At 43.4% G+C, this 21,449-nt stretch overlaps 1 protein-coding gene across 2 annotated transcripts in view; it reads right to left on the bottom strand.

Annotated features, from left to right (window-relative positions):
• Positions 1–21,449, bottom strand: part of GALNT14 (polypeptide N-acetylgalactosaminyltransferase 14) — a 473,304-nt gene that overhangs the window by 269,738 nt on the left and 182,117 nt on the right. For both annotated transcript variants that reach the window (XM_069768378.1, XM_069768379.1), the window contains exon 2: positions 178–347. In XM_069768378.1, the coding sequence (XP_069624479.1) occupies positions 178–347 (170 nt within the window). The remainder of the gene's footprint in view (positions 1–177; positions 348–21,449) is intronic.

Below are 21,449 nucleotides of genomic sequence, written 5' to 3' on the forward strand. Positions count from 1 at the left end.
GTGTCTTTATCTTTTTCAGCCATGTTTCTTACACCAGGCATCGGCACTTGTTAAATGTGCGCGTTCAAAGTTTCTTCGGTTTTTCCTCTCGGCTCACAGATGAGGGCAGGGGAGACATAAGGGCCCACGACTTAAGTGGCTCCACACATGTCACATTACAGACATCAGTGACCCTACCTGTAATGTCTGGTGTCCTTAATGGCGCGGTCACTCGGGATCCGCTCACTTTCCCTCTGGTTGAAGGCGTACAGCCTGTAGGGATCTTCTCCAGGCTTCCATCTTTGAGCAGTCAGGTATCTACGCTCATCAAACTGGTCCCATAGATCATCCCAGTCCACATCGGTGTCCTGCAATAGGAAGAAGAACCTGAGCTGCCTTATGTGACAAAGGGGAAAAAAGTTTTAATAACTTTGAAAAACTTTGTAAATCGTTTATTTACACTGCAACATGGCGGTTTATTCTTTATTTCTTACACTGTCGCTTAGAATTTATTAGCGCTGAAGCATATGTATGTCTCGTAGGGGAGCCCTGTTATTACAGATGTCTGCACTGACACAGCCCCTTTAAATGACCACTTCAGCTCTGCTACATTAGTAAATGTAACCGGTCTAAAATATTCCATACAATGTAAACCTCAAGGAGATACGCATCTGACTGTAAGAACACGCGGATCCGCCAGATACGAGTACGCAGCTCTCCTGCCGCTAATGAAAGCTGCCCGCCATCCATCTCTCGCTATCTAGCGTCTTCTCTTAGCGAATGCACAAAACTGGAGATTCGGAAGAGTGAGATATTTATCCAATAATTGACTTTTATTCACTTACTGCTCCGACATTCATCATGGTAATAAGATTCGGGGAAGCGATTTATTTCTTTATAAGTTTATGAAGGAGAACGGCTGGTAACACGGTATCGCCACATCTGTCCGCATCCGCCTAATAACTCTGCTATTATATGGCTGGGATACGCGCCCCGTGGTGTGCGGGATCTTATCGGAGAGGGGTCACCCACACATCAATATAGATATATACACCTTTATTTTACTATTTATTTCAGTTGCTATTTTTGCTTCTTTTGTAAAGTTCCATGTGTGAACTGTGCAGACGGGGGACATTTTATTTTATTTATTTTTTTCAATCACCCATACACTTTTGCTGTAAGCTATAAAAACACCATAAAAAAAAAACAAAATACAGATTAGCAATACCCAAAATACGAATACGCACAAAACACAAAATAATAATGTATGTAACAAGCGAACATGAGAATACACATACAGAGGTACACAATTATATACACGCAGAACTGTGCAAAGGTTTCAGGCACGAGTCGAAAAAAAATTCTACTATGTAAGGGTATGTTCACACGTTCCTGATTTCCATCCTTTTTTTTTCAGGACTGTTTTTTAAAAAACTGCAGCTCTTGGCAGAAAACGCAGGTCCTTTTTTGGTCCTTTTTTGATCCTTTTTTTGATCCTTTTTTTGATCCTTTTTTTATGCAGTTTTCTATGCAGTTAAAATGGCTGAAAATACCCTAACCCTACCCCTAACCCTATTCTAACCTTAGTGGAAAAAAAAAAAAAAAATTCTTATTTTTTTTTTTTATTGTCCCTACCTATGGAGGTGACAAAGGGGGGGGGGGGGGGGGGGTCATTTACTATTTTTTTTTATTTTGATCACTGAGATAGGTTATATCTCAGTGATCAAAATGCACTTTGGAACGAATCTGCCGGCCGGCAGATTCGGCGGGCGCACTGCGCATGCGCCCGCCATTTTGCAAGATGGCGGCGCCCAGGGAGAAGACGGCCGGACGGACACAGGGATGCCGGGTAAGTATAAGGGGGGGAGATTAGGGCACGGGGGGGGGGGGGGGCATCGGAGCACTGGGGGGGGTGCATCGGAGCACGGGGCGGTGGGATTGGAGCACGGGGGGGTGGGATCGGGGCAGCCACACTCCGCCCACGCACTTCCGCCCGCTTCCCAGCACTTCCTGCTGCAGCGGTTCGGCACCACAAACCGCAGTAAAACCCGCAGATATTTTTTTCATCTGCGGGTTTTACTGCGGGTTTGACCTCACAATGGAGGTCAATGGGTGCAGAACCGCTGCGGCTCCGAAAAAAGAAGTGACATGGTACTTCTTTTTTACCGCGGCTATTCAGCGCGGATTTTTTTCCCGATTCCCGCATCATGTGCACAGTGGTTCCTGTTTTCCATAGGGTACAGTGTAATGTACCCTGCATGGAAAACAGCTGCGGAACCGCAGCGGCAAAAACGCTGCGGTTCCGCAGAAAAAACGCACTGTGTGAACATGGCCTAAGAAGTTTCAGAAATAGAAATGTTAATAGTTTATATCAATTATTTATATCAATTAACAAAATGCAAAAAAGTAATTCAATATTTAGTGAGACTGCCCTTTACTTTCAAAACGGCATGAAAGCATCACTGCTTCTCGGTCGCAAACACACAGGAAGGAACTCGGCAGAAGATGGTTCCAAACATCTTGGAGACCTGACCCCAGATCTTCTTTTCTCACACTCAGCGCGATCAAAGAATGGAATGATCTCGACTATGGTACGGATATAAAACCATTAATTTTATTATGAATAAATGAAATGAAAAAAATTATCATAAAAACAACATGTATCTGCATGACAAGAAGGGTACTTAATCCAACACAAGGGACTATGCTGCCATAGGATTTTTCAAAAGACTGGGCTGACAATTAATGCATATATAAATGTCATGCCAATGATATGAAGCCTAAATACATGATAAATCAACACATGGTTGCTATGGAAGAGTGTATATGTCTGCCAAGATGTAAAATTTCATTTCATTACAATATATGGGTAAATCAACATTTGTCCTCCTAATGATATAGCAAACAACACACTACCACAAGATGGCATATATGAAATAATGGCAAATGATGAGTAATGCACCTTGCGATCAGCCACATGGAAATATACCTCGGCGTCCCTCTGCCCCGACGCGCGTTTCCCAATGCTTTTTCGGGAGGCGTCCAGATCTTCTTTGTAGGATTCTTGTGCGGATCCTACTGTCTCGTCACATGATCACAGACAGACCGGATGATGTGAGACCAGAGCTCTATGGGGGGCCGGATCATCGGTCCCAGGACTTTTCACTCTTAATGACATTGGCTGGATGCTTGGGGGCATTGACAGGTTGCAGAATAAATTTGGAGCCAATCTTATCAGCATTGAGGATTCCATTTCCTGAAATGCAGCCGCAAACCTGCCGGACCGTTCGCCGTGTCTCTCTGTTCTTGCAGACTCTCATTATTGTGACGCTTTCTTGCCCTTGGATGTTGATTGCAAGAAGATGGGAGGCGCTGGACCAAGAAGAGCGACATCCTTCGGTCTGGACCACCCCCCGCAGGTGACTATAATAATCTTTATATATAATAATAATCATTATACAATGCTGTATATCAGCCCTGAAAGGCGGTGGCCGGATCTTACATAGGGTTAAACCTGGTGACACATTATTTTAACCTTACTTTTATGTCGCGGTAGATCTTTTTTTTTTATTTTTATTTATTTTGCTCGCCATTAATCCCACAGCGCTTTACAGACATCATCGCCGCTGTCCCCATCGGGGCTCACAATCTACAACCCCCATCATTATTCCCAGGGAGACATGATAGAAATGTCTCCGTTGGTTGCACCCCCTTATACTAAGTGGTCTCCGTTTGCTCTCGAGGTTTCCGCTCTTGGATATCTCCCCGGTCAATTGATAGACTACATATAAGACGCATTATGCAAAGAGACGACTTGACGCCTAATAATATTAGTAAAAGTAATAATAAGACTATGTATCCTTGATGAGCGAGAACATTATATCAGAGGTAATAGAGTTAACATGATTTATTCCCCGCGTCTTCGCTCATGTTGCAGCGCCGTTTGATATTAATTACAACACTGGTCTTGAAGGTTTGCACGGTCTGATAGGAACTATGACAAAATGTCATCTGCGGCAGAAGATGTACGGTACGGCCCGCGCCGCGATAAACCATTCACTTCATTGTTATGAAACGTACGCATTAAAAAACACTTACAGCCTCTAATTATCACCAGATCACCTCAGCCGTGAAGAATTAGAGCTCGGAATCAAGGTCTTTCATGAGAAGCATCACCGGCTCGCTGCACCGGCGAGATAACACCCGCCATACTCCAATAAGACGAAGGTTTCATCTCAGAACTTGTCACACAATTGGGAAGAGTTGTAAAATGAGACGATGAGGTCAGTGGTTACTCAACGAACATAAGATGAATGATGCAGCAAAAGATATTGATTATCCCACTGCTAGAGAGGCAGGATTTAATATGTATCACTTTAAGAAAAGTAACCTTAAAAACCCCTGTCACTATTGTCAGTCAGTACTGGAGGCGTCTCTTTCCCTCGTTATCTGCATTCAGCAAACTATAATACTGCCCCTATACACAAGAATATAACTGCTATAATACTGCCCTTATGTACAAGAATATCAATAGTATAATACTGCCCCTATGTACAAGAATATAACTACTATAATACTGCCCCTTATGTACAAGAATATAACTACTATAATACTGCCCCTATGTACAAGAATATAACTACTATAATACTGCCCCTTATTTACAAGAATATAACTACTATAATACTGCCCCTATGTACAAGAATATAACTACTATAATACTGCTCCTATGTACAAGAATATAACTACTATAATACTGCCCCTATGTACAAGAATATAACTACTATAATACTGCCCCTATGTACAAGAATATAACTACTATAATACTGCCCCTATGTACAAGAATATAACTACTATAATACTGCCCCTATGTACAAGAATATAACTACTATAATACTGCCCCTATGTACAAGAATATAACTACTATAATACTGCCCCTATGTACAAGAATATAACTACTATAATACTGCCCCTATGTACAAGAATATAACTACTATAATACTGCCCCTATGTACAAGAATATAACTACTATAATACTGCCCCTATGTACAAGAATATAACTACTATAATACTGCCTCTATGTACAAGAATATAACTACTATAATACTGCCCCTATGTACAAGAATATAACTACTATAATACTGCCCCTATGTGCAAGGATATAACTACTATAATACTGCCCCTATGTGCAAGAATATAACTACTATAATTCTGCTCCTATGTACAAGAATATAACTACTATAATACTGCACCTATGTACAAGAATAGAACTCCTATAATACTGCCCCTATGTACAAGAATATAACTACTATAATACTGCTCCTATGTACAAGAATATAACTACTATAATACGGCTCCTATGTACAAGAATATAACAACTATGATACTGCTCCTATGTACAAGAATATAACTACTATAATACGGCTCCTATGTACAAGAATATAACTACTATGATACTGCTCCTATGTACAAGAATATAACTACTATAATACTGCCCCTATGTACAAGAATATAACTACTATAATACTGCCCCTATGTACAGGAATATAATATTATGTTATACACTCTATAACGTTTACATGTTATATGTTGGTTTGGGGATTTTATCATGGACTTCTGTGATATTATCACTACTCTTTTATGTGCAGCCTTTTCTTTTATTACTCGCTCTCCCAGTACTATATAGGAGAGGCCATTATTATGGAAATAAGATGCACTGAGGCGGCGGTGAGGGTTGCGGCGGTGGCGGTCACCGGGGGCAGACGTGGCCATGGACTTCACCCAGGGAGCTCATTAGGCTATGCCTATTCTGCGGGTGGTTATTTGTGGCCAGATGTCCTGCTGTCACAGAGACGCGTTTGTGGCCCTGAGATAAACAGAATATGCCATTCGGACTCTTGCATTTCGTTACTGTCATGTATTTTTAGACTTTCAGCTGGAATATACGGTAGCAGTATGCTGCCGATACCGAGGTCAGAAAAGATGTAAATTTACCATAATGTAACATTGGAAGAATTGGGCGTTGTGAAGCTCCCGGAGCAGATGTCGGAGCCCAAGTCTACACACGCTGGTGATTGTAGTCTGTGCCAGGGCTGCTAGTGTGTGCCAGCTGTGCTCTTATTATTCCCACCATCATTTACTTCAGCCTGGATTACAGCCCATAAACTAGGTTTCATCTCGGTCACAACACTCCTGTGCATCTCCCACCGATTTATAGGACAGATGCCGAAAACTCTTCATGATCAACTCTTCCTCCAATTGCTACATTTCATAGGCAGCGACCGTGGTCGGAATTCAGGAGATTGGGTACTTAAATGACGCTCTGTGTGACTGGATACAGAATACTTATTGGTGACGGAGCCCGATCCTGGCGTCATGGTGGACCTCGATCTCCTGGATTATGAAGACTAGAAAGCAATGGACAATCATTAGAAATGATAGAATTGATTTAGAGGACGCACGTTAGTAGTCCAAGGACACCGGATGGAGGTCTGCGAAACGAGCCCGCTACCTGCCAGAATTCCCAGTGCTTCTACCGTTTACGTTAAGGAAATCCTAAGACGAAGATCCAGCTCATTTAATAAATCTTAAACTTTATTTTCCAATACTTTATAACATGGCGATGGAAGGATGGATGGCATGTCAAAACACTTTGTGTAAAAGAAAGTCCCTCATTGAACTATAATAATTAACGCCTTTCGAGGCGTAACCATAATCACAAACGGTGCCGGCATTTCCCTTACGTAGGAGGCGGATCGTAGGGCTCCTGTGTGGTGGCCACTGATGTGGCCGATGGATCACAATATTGTAAATCAATTCATTCCTTCCTAGCAATCATCCTTTTTTGAAAGTCACAAACTCCACTTGGTTATATTAGAAAGGAGTTTTGTGGATAGGATTTCCGCGCCGCTGAATGAATGAAGACGTCAATCCAGGAGTTGGTTGATAATGGATATTCGTGGTTTCTTCAAGGCATTTCGAAGTTTCCATCACTTCTTGGTCAGGAAGTAATTACATGTAAAGACATATGGTTACATCCCGATAAAGAAGTGATGGAAACTGGATTGACGTCTTCATTCATTCAGCAGCGTGGAAATTCCATCTATAAAACTCCTCTCCAATGTAGACACTGTTGGTCACTCGGTGACCCGTGGATCTTCTGCAGGTGATAACTACGCCTAAAAACGCAAACCTCTCCTATATCAGATTAGCATTATCTGATAAGACACGTGTAGAGTTTATTGGCTAAGACCCTATCTGTGCTATTTTCTCCGCAGCTTTTTATAAACTCCCATTTGGTGGAAGTCGGTGGAAGATCTATGGACTCGCTCAACCTTCAGGTTATCCAGAACTTCACTTTTGTTGGTTTGAGAATATTCCTCAACTACAGACCTTGTAAGCCTTTTCGACTTTTTTTGCATGCTAGTTGCTCGTTATTTGGTCATGTAGAAAAAAATAAAACTTCAGAAACCGTGTTTTCATAGATGAGGCCGAAAACACCAGATAAAATAAGAATTTAGACCCACCATCCAGCTATTTATAAGGGGTCATGTCAACATGATACATTATTGAAAATTCAAAATGCTTATAAAAACTTGTTTTAAAAAAAAAATCCTCAATTTTGTCAAGAGCAGAAGGATTTTTAATTCTGTAGTTTATTGCTCGTTGTCTAGTTTATCTGCGACATCTGCAGTCCATCGGTGCTGGTGGGCCATCTCCTATTCAAGAAAAGAAGGACAGTCAAGCTGTGTGCTATGGTGCTTGCAAGCGCTGCTTTGTAGCCATCAGGACCGCTGGATCCAGCTACCTGTTCAGCGCCATTGTGCTTCTCGGATTCTACAGGGGCAAAGTTGCCTTATGTTGCAGCATCAAAAAGAACACAAGTTTGGACCAGCAGCACAACCATGCCATCAGCCTGAGCTATGGTGCAATGTTCCCTGGCAAGCAATAAGTTGGAACACAAGGGAACCGTCCATTACGGAAGACTGATCTACATGAAACCCCCTTAAGGCAGGTGCTCGCTGTTATGATCAGGTGGCCTTGGAGCAGCATGAAATGACCTTCGCTGGAGCAGTGGTAACTTTACTGACCGCAAACCCTGATCCTATCACCGCAACTAGAAGTAGCCGTGGGGTGTGCCTAACCAGACCTAGACATCTCAACACAGCCTAAGGACTAAATTTCCCTAAAGATGGAAATAGGAAAACTCTCTTGCCTCAGAGTAGATCCCCAAAGAATAGGTAGCCCCCCACAAATAATGACTGTGAGTAGGAGAGGAAAAGACATACACAGACAGAAAACAGGGATAAACAAAGGAGGCCACTACTACCTAGAAAGAAAAGGATAGTACAGGATACTATGCGGTCAGCATAAAACACTACAAAATATCCACAGCAGAAAAATACAAAAACTCCACCACCTAACTAAAGATGTGGAGAGTATATCTGTGACTCCAGCGAATCCAACTAGACTGAGAAAAAAATCAGGCACAGTCTAGCAGGAACAAAATAGAAACAAGATCAGCACAGAAAATAAACTCACAGCCGTGTGTCTAAAAAAATGAAGCTAACACTTATCTTTGCTGAAATGGCAGCAAGCAGGAGAGGCCAGGCAGAGGACCAACACTTCCAAAGGAACATTGACTACTGGCAAGGACTAATGAGTTCTGCACAGCTAAATACCCCAGTCAGAATTGCAATTAGCAGAAACACCTGTCCAAGACTGCTGCTTAGGAATAACTGCATTACCATCAACAACCACCGGAGGGAGCCCAAGAGCAGAATTCACAACAGCTCGCTACCTTTATATGTTGAGCATTTTTATCATGTCAGAGCATGGGTTCCACCTGGAAGTTTTGAAGGTGGAGGCCCCTTGTTTCCCCTTTATTGGGGAGCAAACGTTGACTCGGGCTCTTGGTGGAAACTGGGCTGCCAACCCAAAAGGTTTATGGTGAAATGAGGCCACCGATTGCTGCCCCCTGCTATAGCCTGCTGGTGGGAGGCTTGGGAAAGGTTTCTTGGGTGATCTTCTTAATTCGGAGAGGGCTAAGGGAAAAAGAAAGCATTCTTGCACACTTCTTTAGTACTTGGTAAAATCGATCGAATTTTTGGGGCTTTCATTCAAAAATGGATCTGGTAGGAATTGGTAACGGAGTAATAGGTTTTTGGTAGTTAAGAACATAAGAGGAACATTTTTTCAATGCTAGCAACGTTTTTAATATTTCACTCAGCCAAGTGAAGAACCGTAGTGGATTGAACCTCGTGCAAAATAAACTCAATCCCACATCATAAAAGAAAATGATGGCATTTGGCACGGCATCGGGGGAGAGTTAATAGAGTACACTGAACACTAAGGACGGCTGTAATTTAACTTTTTAAGGGAAACAGTTCTCCGGTGCGAATTTCCCTTATGAAATATCATCCAAACTTTATAACAGTAATAACTCTCGGGGACTATGAGGCCGTTCATCTAGCGAGCTGCCAAGAACATTATAGGTGGAGGCTCGATGTGATGTTGATCGCCGCAACGTTTATCAAATTATTGGAGTAATTATTCAATTTGGACTCTTCAGGGGATGAAGTTCTTTAGCTCGGAGTCGATTTAAGCAAACATTGTATTTCATTATTGCATTAACTTCTCCATTTGCGACCGGACTATTGTTTTTCTTACCTCGTTTTATTACAAGGTGAAAAACGGGAGCTGAAAGGAAGTGGGCTACAATTTAACAGGTGGATGGTAAAGTTATTATGATGCCATATAAAATCATTTGCACCCAACATAAATATTTAGAGGGGTGGTCCTGCTGAGATTCTCTTTACTATGTTAGCACCTGCCAGCTAGATACAGATGTATCACAGCTTAAATGAATGATTAGCCCTCCACGAGGTGCCGACGGTTCTAATGCAAAGTGACCAACGTGCTCCTCTTTTGATTTGACGCACACTCAATATTGCGCTGGGCCAGCTAATGAAAATAAAGCTGCAAAAGCCTGCAGGTAGGGGACAGTTTGTAGGACTTCTGTCTGGCGATCAAGGAATACTTAGGAGGCCGCTGGACCAAGGTTCTGTGACTCGATTTGCTCATCTCTAAATACTTGCATCACTGGAGACCCTCTTTCTCTTTGTGAAGAGGTCATGTTCCCATATGCCAGCTAAGCAAACACTTTACCCCTTAGACCTCCCATTGAAGGTCTTCTCCTTTGCACTGCTGAGGGGCCAGAACTCTGAAACAGGGGTCTGCAAATGAGATCTTTCCCTTTTTGTAGAGGATTCAGACTTTATATCCCAAGGGTCAACATCGACTTCTAATATTGCTACTTTGAATAAGGAATGCAAGAGATCCTTCTCTCTATATAAAGAAGTTATGTTTCCCTATGCCAGCTTGGCGGTCTTCTTAAAGGGAACCTGTCACCCCAAAAATCGCGGGTGAGGTAATCCCACCGGCATCAGGGGCTTAGCTACAACATTCTGTAATGCTGTAGATAAGCCACCGATGTTACCTGAAAAAGGAGAAAAAGACGTTATATTATACTCACCCAGGGGCGGTCCCGCTGCTGGTCAGGTCAGAGGGGCATCTCTGGTCCGCTGCGGCGCCTCCTATCTTCATTCCAAGACGTCCTCTTCTGATCTTCAGCCACGGCTCCGGCGCAGGCGTATTTTGTCTGCCCTGTTGAGGGCAGAGCAAAGTACTGCAGTGCGCAGGCGCCGGGCCTCTCTGACCTTTCCGGTGCCTGCGCACTGCAGTACTTTGTTCTGCCCTCAATAGGGCAGACAAAGTACGCCTTCGCCAGAGCCGTGGCTGAAAATCAGAAGAGGACGTCTTGGAATGAAGATGGGAGGCGCCACAGCGGACCAGAGACACCCATCCGACCGGACCAGCAGCAGGACCGCCCCTGGGTGAGTATAATATAACGTCTTTTTCTCCTTTTTCAGGTAACATCGGGGGCTTATCTACAGCATTACAGAATGTTGTAGATAAGCCCCTGATGCCGGTGGGCTTACCTCACCCGCGATTTTTGGGGTGACAGGTTCCCTTTAAGGAGAACCTTTACCCCTTAGACCTCCTACTCTGCACTCATGAGGGGCAAGAACCCTGAAACAGGTGTCTGCAAGCGGAGGTCGATCACTGTTGGAGAGAATTATGACTTTATATTGTAAGTCAGTTGGGAAAGCTCTTTAAAGGGTCAACATTGACTTAGAATATTGCTACTTTCAACAGGGGGCACTAAAGACCCTGGTCTCTTCCTCTGAGAAGAGACTAATTTCATAAAGCCAGTACTAATTAATTTATCTCTTCTCCGTATTAGAAAAGTAGGTGGGGAACATAGGACACCCCTCTTTGACAGCTACAGACTCTAACAGAGAATATGGACATGAGTATTTCTATGGGACAACCCCTTTAAAGGGACTCTCCTAGAGAGAAGGTGCCCATCCTTAGCCACAAAGTTGTAGTCACTTAGAATACAATGCCCTGGAGGTCTCCATGCACATCACCCAACACCTTGTCTACCTTTATAACCCCTGAGCAATGGTTGACTATAGATATCCAATAAGTAATATATTAAAGAACTCCTCTTCTAAAGAGAATTTAAAGGAGTTCTCCATTTTGGTCCAATCCCTACTTGCTATAAGGGTCGATCACAAGAGCGCCGCAGGTCCGGGGGGGTGAGTATATACTGTTTTTAGTTTCTGCACCAGGTTGCATCCATTAAAATGTTTTCTTTCTCATAGTGGACAACCTCTAATTCATAATGTCGCAATACGGTATACGAAAACGATTTTCTTAACTCAGAAAACCCCTTTAAAGCGTCTCGATCTCCTTAGTTTGGGAAAAGGATCTTCGACAATCACATTGAATTTTCATCTGTCATCTTAAAAATGTTACTTCTGTGACTGGTTAATAATTCTATCAAATCCGTAATTAATTTCGATAAACGACATTATAAAAACAAACGTCCCCCCCCCCCCCCGACGCGCGCTCACACGTCTATTCCATAAACACAATAATTCATTGTCGATGGTTTGCAGACACGCTGATAAATTAGTCAGTGTATTTTTACTTCTCGACACAAAGAAAGAAAATATAGGAAAAAAAAAATCAAGTGAACATAATTACTTGTTTGATGTAACATTGGTGTAATTAGAGGCAAACACTCGGCGGAGCGCACGACGCATGAATGAACCAGTCACTGCCATTAAAAATTACCATACAATGTGAAGTCCCGTAAATGTCAGGTGCAATCCAGTGACTATTCTGACCTGTGTAATTACAGCTCTTGATATATTCAGAGCTGACATTTCAGCCGAGAAACGTCTCAGTGCAAAGAAAACGCTATACAAAAAGGAATGGTATGAAAAAGAAAATATGGAACATTCCCAGCAGCGGAATGTATAAGTAAGGAGAAGCCCGGAGCCGGATCCTGGGCATCTTGGACGGACCCGTAGGTAGATGAGCAGGTCGCTTTCATACATCCAGGGATTATCACTTCAAAGGTAAAGCCCCCAGATCGCACATATCGGCCACCGCTATACACTTCTGCTTTGTACCCAAATGTTAAGTGTGCTGGCGCTCATAAAAGTCACCCACTATAATGTATTTATACACATGGAAACAAACAGCGGGAGATCATCCCAACTTAGAGCTCTACTATACTGCTAAAAGGAACAGAGTCCATATAATGTAAGCACAGATAGTACTGGCTCCCTGTCTTTAATTGTAAAGGATGTAGGCACAGATAGAACTGGCTCCCTGTCTTTCCCTATAAATGATGAAGGCACAGATAGTACTACCTCCCTGTCTTTCCCCATAAATGATAAAGGCTAGTACTACCTCGCTGTCTTTCACTGAAAACGATGTAGGCACAGATAGAACTGGCTCCCTGTCTTTCCCTATAAATGATGAAGGCACAGATAGTACTCGTTCCCTGTCTTTCCTTATAAATGATATAGGCACAGATAGTACTACCTCCTTGTCTTTCCCCATAAATGATAAAGGCACAAATGGTACTAGCTCGCTGTCTTTCACTGCAAACGATGTAAGCACAGATAGTACTGCTACCCTGTCTTTCTCTATAAATGTTGTATGCACAGATAGTATTGGCTCCCTGTCTTTCCCCATAAATGATGTAGGCGCATATTGTAATCTTTTCCTATAAATCATATAGGCACAGATAGTACTGGCTCCCTGTCTTTCCCTATAAATGATGTAGGTTCAGATAGTACTGCCTCCCTCTCTTTTCCTATAAATGATGTAGGCACCGATAGTACTACCTTCCCTGTCTTTCCCTATAAATGATATAGGCACAGATAAAACTACCTCCCTGTCTTTCACTGCAAATGATGTAGGCACAGATAGTTCTGGCTCCCTGTCTTTCCCTAAATATGATGTAAGCGCAGATAGTACTCGTTCCCTAGCTTTCCCTATAAATGACATAGGCACAGATAGTACTGCCTCCCTGTCTTTCTCTATAAGTGATGTAGGCACATATAGTAATCTTTCAATATAAATGATGTCGGCACAGATAGTACTGACCCCCTGTCTTTCCCTACAAATAATGTATGCACAGATAGTACTGTCTCTCTCTTCCTATAGGCACAAAGTTTGTTACAAAATTGAAAGGTCACTGAGCCTCCCTTCCCCACCATGGGCCACTTTCTACAATGCGCCGATTCCTTTATCGAGCCTTCCTGCAGCAAAACCCTAGTGCACCTCTTAGTATTCAGGATTCTTCCGGCAACTAATAATTCCAAGGCCCTTGGATCCTTTATAAGGAAGGTCACCGGATGATATTCATTCTGCAGAAATACTATTTTAATAAAGTTTTTCACAGGCAGCAATAAAGAATATGTATAGTAATTTAGCCGGCCGAAATCGCCCTTCACTTGGAGATTGCTTAAAAATCCTATTACACAGCGAACATTTAGATGCACAGAGCTATTGATATAAATATTCGCAGGGAATTCTGAGGGCGCCACTCAAAACTACTTATCAAACCCCAACAGCTTCACCTGGCCGTCGTTACCCCACGAAGGTTAATTAAAGAAACGCTGCAGGTCAGCGGTGGCTGAATATACAAGGCAAATCACGGCCATAGATTGTGGCCGGGAGCATTGGCCGAGCTCAGGGGTAACGCAAAGTCTAAAGAAAAGCTATATGCATTCCTGATTATATCTAAAGAGACACCTTCTAAAGGGGTCGTCCAATGTCATATATAAAGACCTTTAAAAGGCTGAAGGAGATGCTGAGGGTCGGGAAATACAGTTTTCTATTATGTTATCTAATATTTTCATGCAATAAGCTTTTCACTGCTTCCACGACTTGTAAACAAAGTCTGATAGTCCGGCTTCCACCCCCACCCACAGAGAAAACCTTTGTATCCTTCTTCTCCCACCTCCTTGTTAAGAAAGCCTGAGAGTCCTGCTTCACCCGACCACTTATAAAGAAAGCCTGAGAGTCCTGCTTGCCCGACCACTTATAAAGAAAGCCTGAGAGTCCTGCTTCCCCGACCACTTATAAAAAAAAACCTGAGAGTCCTGCTTCCCCCGACCACTTATAAAGAAAGCCTGAGAGTCCTGCTTCCCCCGACCACTTATAAAGAAAGCCTGAGAGTCCTGCTTCCGCCGACCACTTATAAAGAAAGCATGAGAGTCCTGCTTCCCCGACCACTTATAAAGAAACCCTGAGAGTCCTGCTTCCCCCGACCACTTATAAAAAAAACCTGAAAGTCCTGCTTCCCTCAACTTATAAAGAAACCCTGAGAGTCCTGCTTCCCCCGACCACTTATAAAAAAAACCTGAAAGTCCTGCTTCCCTCAACTTATAAAGAAAGCCTGAGAGTCCTGCTTCCCCGACCACTTATAAAAAAAAACCTGAGAGTCCTGCTTCCCCCGACCACTTATAAAGAAAGCCTGAGAGTCCTGCTTCCCCGACCACTTATAAAGAAAGCCTGAGAGTCCTGCTTCCCCCGACCACTTATAAAGAAAGCCCGAGAGTCCTGCTTCCCCCAACCACTTATAAAGAAAGCCCGAGAGTCCTGCTTCCACCGACCACGTATAAAAACAATTCTATGAGTCCTACTTAACAGACCACTTATAAAGAAAGCCTGAGAGTCCTGCTTCCCCCGACCACTTATAAAGAAAGCCTGAGAGTCCTGCTTCCACCGACCACTTATAAAGAAAGCCTGAGAGTCCTGCTTCCCCCGACCACTTATAAAGAAAGCCTGAGAGTCCTGCTTCCCCCGACCACTTATAAAGAAAGCCTGAGAGTCCTGCTTCCGCCGACCACTTATAAAGAAAGCATGAGAGTCCTGCTTCCCCGACCACTTATAAAGAAACCCTGAGAGTCCTGCTTCCCCCGACCACTTATAAAAAAAACCTGAAAGTCCTGCTTCCCTCAACTTATAAAGAAACCCTGAGAGTCCTGCTTCCCCCGACCACTTATAAAAAAAACCTGAAAGTCCTGCTTCCCTCAACTTATAAAGAAAGCCTGAGAGTCCTGCTTCCCCGACCACTTATAAAAAAAAACCTGAGAGTCCTGCTTCCCCCGACCACTTATAAAGAAAGCCTGAGAGTCCTGCTTCCCCGACCACTTATAAAGAAAGCCTGAGAGTCCTGCTTCCCCCGACCACTTATAAAGAAAGCCCGAGAGTCCTGCTTCCCCCAACCACTTATAAAGAAAGCCCGAGAGTCCTGCTTCCACCGACCACGTATAAAAACAATTCTATGAGTCCTACTTAACAGACCACTTATAAAGAAAGCCTGAGAGTCCTGCTTCGCCCGACCACTTATAAAGAAAGCCTGAGAGTCCTGCTTCCACCGACCACTTATAAAGAAAGCCTGAGAGTCCTGCTTCCACCGACCACTTATAAAGAAAGCATGAGAGTCCTGCTTCCACCGACCACTTATAAAGAAAGCCTGAGAGTCCTGCTTCCACCGACCACTTATAAAGAAAGCATGAGAGTCCTGCTTCCACGACCACTTATAAAAAAAAACCTGAGAGTCCTGCTTCCCCCGACCACTTATAAAGAAAGCCTGAGAGTCCTGCTTCCCCCGACCACTTATAAAGAAAGCCTGAGAGTCCTGCTTCCGCCGACCACTTATAAAGAAAGCATGAGAGTCCTGCTTCCCCGACCACTTATAAAGAAACCCTGAGAGTCCTGCTTCCCCCGACCACTTATAAAAAAAACCTGAAAGTCCTGCTTCCCTCAACTTATAAAGAAACCCTGAGAGTCCTGCTTCCCCCGACCACTTATAAAAAAAACCTGAAAGTCCTGCTTCCCTCAACTTATAAAGAAAGCCTGAGAGTCCTGCTTCCCCGACCACTTATAAAAAAAAACCTGAGAGTCCTGCTTCCCCCGACCACTTATAAAGAAAGCCTGAGAGTCCTGCTTCCCCGACCACTTATAAAGAAAGCCTGAGAGTCCTGCTTCCCCCGACCACTTATAAAGAAAGCCCGAGAGTCCTGCTTCCCCCAACCACTTATAAAGAAAGCCCGAGAGTCCTGCTTCCACCGACCACGTATAAAAACAATTCTATGAGTCCTACTTAACAGACCACTTATAAAGAAAGCCTGAGAGTCCTGCTTCCCCCGACCACTTATAAAGAAAGCCTGAGAGTCCTGCTTCCACCGACCACTTATAAAGAAAGCCTGAGAGTCCTGCTTCCACCGACCACTTATAAAGAAAGCATGAGAGTCCTGCTTCCACCGACCACTTATAAAGAAAGCCTGAGAGTCCTGCTTCCACCGACCACTTATAAAGAAAGCATGAGAGTCCTGCTTCCACCGACCACTTATAAAGAAAGCCTGAGAGTCCTGCTTCCACCGACCACTTATAAAGAAAGCATGAGAGTCCTGCTTCCACCGACCACTTATAAAGAAAGCCTGAGAGTCCTGCTTCCATCGACCACTTATAAAGAAACCCTGAGAGTCCTGCTTCCACCGACCACTTATAAAAAAACTTCTGTGAGTCCTACTTAACAGACCACTTATAAAGAAAGCACGCAAGTCCTGCTTTCTCTCGACCAGATATAAAAAAAAAGATCTTTGAATCCTCCTTCCTCCGACCACTTATAAAAAAAAAATGAAAATAAAAAAAAAATCTGAGTCCTGCTTCCACCGACCACTTAATAAGCAGGACTCACAGGTTTTCTAAAATAATTGACCAGATGAAGCAGGGATGAAACAAATAAGGGTTTTTTTTTGTACACGCAGTTTTAAGAGTTTACAAAAAAAAAAATTTGAAATTAGATATTCAAAAAACTTGTCTCTTTTTTCAAGGATGTCTAATTTTTATATGCTTTTTTTGGGGGACGTCCTGGGGCCAAAAGTAGAGAGAAAAAGGAATAAATGTGCTTTTCACATTTTGTTTTCTGATCACAAGGGACAATTAAAATACATTTTAAATAGTATTGCTCTTTCAGTAACAATCTATTATTATAAGACACTTTTTTCTTTCGACGGGGGTGGGTCTACAAACAGTGATTTGGACAGACAGCAGCTTTCTATATGTTTTTTTTTTTCAGTTTTTTATTTATTTATTTATATAACACATTGTGCCTCCCATAAGGTCATAAAAGACTTTTGGGGGCATTACAATAATTAATTTTATATGTATTCCAATAATTTCCCCTGTAACTGGAATTGGCATATCAGCCCCTGTTACAGGGGAAATGCAGCTTCCTTCCTTCATAGCTGATCTGAGTCTGCGGATACCCAGCAGGTCCTGCTCCCTCCTTGCACCTGGCTATGATATAATTTTTGGAGGCGCTGTCATTATACCATAATCATAAATAGCGCTCAAGATAGCAGCCGCCGACTCACTGCTCCTGCAGCTGCCGACTCACCGCTCCTGCAGCTGCCGACTCACCGCTCCTGCAGTTGCCGACTCACCGCTCCTGCAGCCGCCGACTCACCGCTCCTGCAGCCGCCGACTCACCACTCCTGCAGCCGCCGACTCATCGCTCCTGTAGCCGCCGACTCACCGCTCCTGCAGCCGCCGACTCACCACTCCTGCAGCTGCCGACTCACCGCTCCTGCAGCTGTCGACTCACCGCTCCTGCAGCTGCACGATCTCAAGCTTTCTCTATGGGCTATAGACAAGTTTTTGGTGAAAGTTTTGCATCAAACCTAGACAAACTATATCAGCCCCTTACATACATACATCACTTTACCTGCTACTGGTTTAGTGCCTGAGAGAATATCTTTCAATTTATATGCAAATGAGGGGTATTTGGTGCACCCTCGGGGAACCAAGAGTTTAATGCACCCTTACCCCCATCATTTTGCATGTTTGGGGCTCCTTTCTCATGATTGACAGCACTCACATCTGCAGAGGAGCCAGGGAGGAGGGCCGCCCGGTCTCGTGTGTGCATACAGTCGTGCACCGACTGACTATAGGCAGCGCTCACTCTAAAAACGCCTGCTCTAATAATCAGAAGCGGGGGATGTCACGACATGCTAATTGAGAGGGTGTAACGGTGTGCCGCCTTTGCACAATAACCCCCTTTGTTTGCATATGATTTAAAAGTTATTTTCTCAGACCCTGAACTACTAACAGGTACAGTACTAGTATGATTTTTATAGGGGCTGAGTTTGGGGGATGACATCTTCCTCACCTGACTTGTCTATCTGTGAGGAGCTAATGGGGGACTGTGGTGTCTATCAGGCGAAAAAAGCAAGACCCCCAGAGAAAAGCCCAGGATTCTCTGTGTAATAAAATGAGACCCCTAGTCCCATTAATAACCATAACCCTGCACATTATACCCATTAGGAGCCCAATAATTAACATAGCTAACTCAGTCCACTGGGGCTGCCACCATGACAGATTGTATGTCAGTCAGTAATTTACAGGCCGTCAATCAATTAGCTCATTATTTGCTTCATATAAACACTGGAAAATTGTCTTCTCTATATGAGGTAGAGAACATGGATATATGACATTTAAATAAAGCAATCAGGTCTAAGAGCCCCTATAGCCAATAGGTAAAAGCAAACACTCCTGTGTTCTCCACTAGAGAGCCGCTGCCAGTGGTGGCATATATTGCAGAGTACAAAAGTATCAGGAGTCCAAAATGGCAGAAGTCTGAGATTTAACTCCTTCAATATTATCTGTAGGGGAAATGTTGGGAGACCTGCATTCAGATGACGCCTAATGTGTACTAGGGCCTTTTCCAGACACCACTATAGGGGGTACACTACATTACACAATTATACAGTCACCACTAGGGGGAGCTCACTACATTACACAATTATACAGTCACCACTAGGTGGAGCTCACTACAATACACAATTATACAGTCACCACTAGGGGGAGCTCACTACATTACACAATTATACAGTCACCACTAGAGGGAGCTCACTACATTACACAATTATACAGTCACCACTAGGTGGAGCTCACTACAATACACAATTATATTGTCACCAATAGAGTGAGCCAACTACATACAGATTTATACAGCCACCACTAAGGTGAGCTCATTATATACATATTCATACAGCCACTACTAGGGGAGAGTTCAAGTCATACAGATATATACAACCACCACTAGGGGGAGCTTACAATTTATGGATTTATACAGTCACCACTAGAGGGAGCTCACTACATACAGATACATACAGCCACCACTAGGGGGAGCTCACTACATACAGATTTATACAGTCACCACTAGAGGGAGCTCACTACACACAGATTTATACAGCCACCACTAGGAGGAGCTCACTGCATACAGATTTATACCGCCACCACTAGAGGGAGCTCACTACATACAGATTTATACAGTCACCACTAGAAGGAGTTCACTACATACAGATTTATAGTCACCACTAGAAGGAGCTCACTACATACAGATTATACAGCCACCACTAGGGGGAGCTCACTACATACAGATTTATACAGCCACCCCTAAAGGGAGCTCACTACATACAGATTTATAGTCACCACTAGAGGGAGCTCACTATTACAGATTCATACAGTCACCACTAGAGAGAGCTCACTACATACAGATTTATAGTCACCACTAGAGGAGCTCACTATTACAGATTCATACAGTCACCACTAGAGGGAGCTCACTGCATACAGATTCATACAGCCAACCACTAGAGAGAGCACACTCTATATGGATTTACACAGCTAATAGTTCAATTAAAGGGGTCGCCTCACGTTCCTCGATTTAGGAGCGCATCATTCCTCTGTGTCTTGGCTTCCTGCTTGCCGGGTGGCAGTATGGTACTGTAGAGTGACAGTTTGGACCAATGGATTTGTTCTGCCCCAAACTGTGCTCTCTGCTATGCTGCAAGCAGAGTCAGTTTCTGGAGCATTACGGGGCCTGAAGCTGATACTATCCAGCAATCTGTCTGGCCAAAAAGCAGCACTAGAAAGCTCTAAAACAAAGAGTTTGCAAACCTGCGCTCCTTGCCTAGTAGACAGGACACTGCAAAAAGGACAAAATGAGTTGTTGCCATTAAACCTGCAATAAAAATTGTCACTTGAGGTCATTAATGTCGGGAGGGCACCATGGAGTTAATCTCTGCGTGCACACTTTTCCACCCTCAATAATCATGTTAAAGAGCAGAGAATAACGGTCACTGGACGCCCGGTCGGACGGTTTCTGCTTCAAACAAATATTTATTGCGGAAAACTAATTAAACCTTCTGCAAACAACGGCAATCGCCGCAGGAACACGTGTCGGCTGCTGCAGGTTGCTCCCGTGGGTCGTCCCTGGGAGAGTCTTTGCTAAAGATCTCAGACTCCATTGTCAGACCTTGTCCCGGGTCAGTCAGTAATTGACTTCCATGAGTAAGAGAAAAGCAAACAAGTGACGCCATATTGTAAGGAGAATGATCTACTGTAAAAGTAACATTAAAAGGGGCAGAAACCACAAAGTTCCATGCAATCAGACACATAAAGGATCACTACATCCTACAAAGAACAAGGAAAATATATACATTAGTATAAAGTGAAGTGAGACACAAAAAAAGAGGTTAAAGTGTAATACAAAAATGGTCTTTATTATATAAACTCACTCACAAAAATCAGTACGGGCATATAGCCCAGACACAAAATACAAGACGAGATTAAAATGGGGGGACAACACAATGGGCGCCACAGACTGTCAAGTAAAAACTCCACTAATGTCGTAGTGACAAGAGAAGATAAAAGTAATGACCCAGAGCAAGAAAGTGCATGTGCAATTCTCCATAGGGAAAAAGAGGTCTTCCCAGCAAGTGCTGGGCAGGACCCAGGAGAAAGAAAACATATTGCTCATAATGTCTGGAGAAAATCTAATGCTTACCCATGTGGGAAGGAGGAGACCCGGCAGAGAGTGAACACACTAGCCCCGACGCGCGTTTTGCGTGGTTAGCTTCCTCAGGGGGCCATAAAGGATCGCTGTAACTTTAAATATCTGATGAGACAGATACCCCCTCATAAAACTGAACGAATGTTACTAAAATTCATAGGAAATGTCACGGCAAAAA

This window comes from Ranitomeya imitator, chromosome 5 (genome assembly GCF_032444005.1).
Source record: "Ranitomeya imitator isolate aRanImi1 chromosome 5, aRanImi1.pri, whole genome shotgun sequence".
Taxonomy (NCBI): Eukaryota; Metazoa; Chordata; class Amphibia; order Anura; family Dendrobatidae; genus Ranitomeya; species Ranitomeya imitator.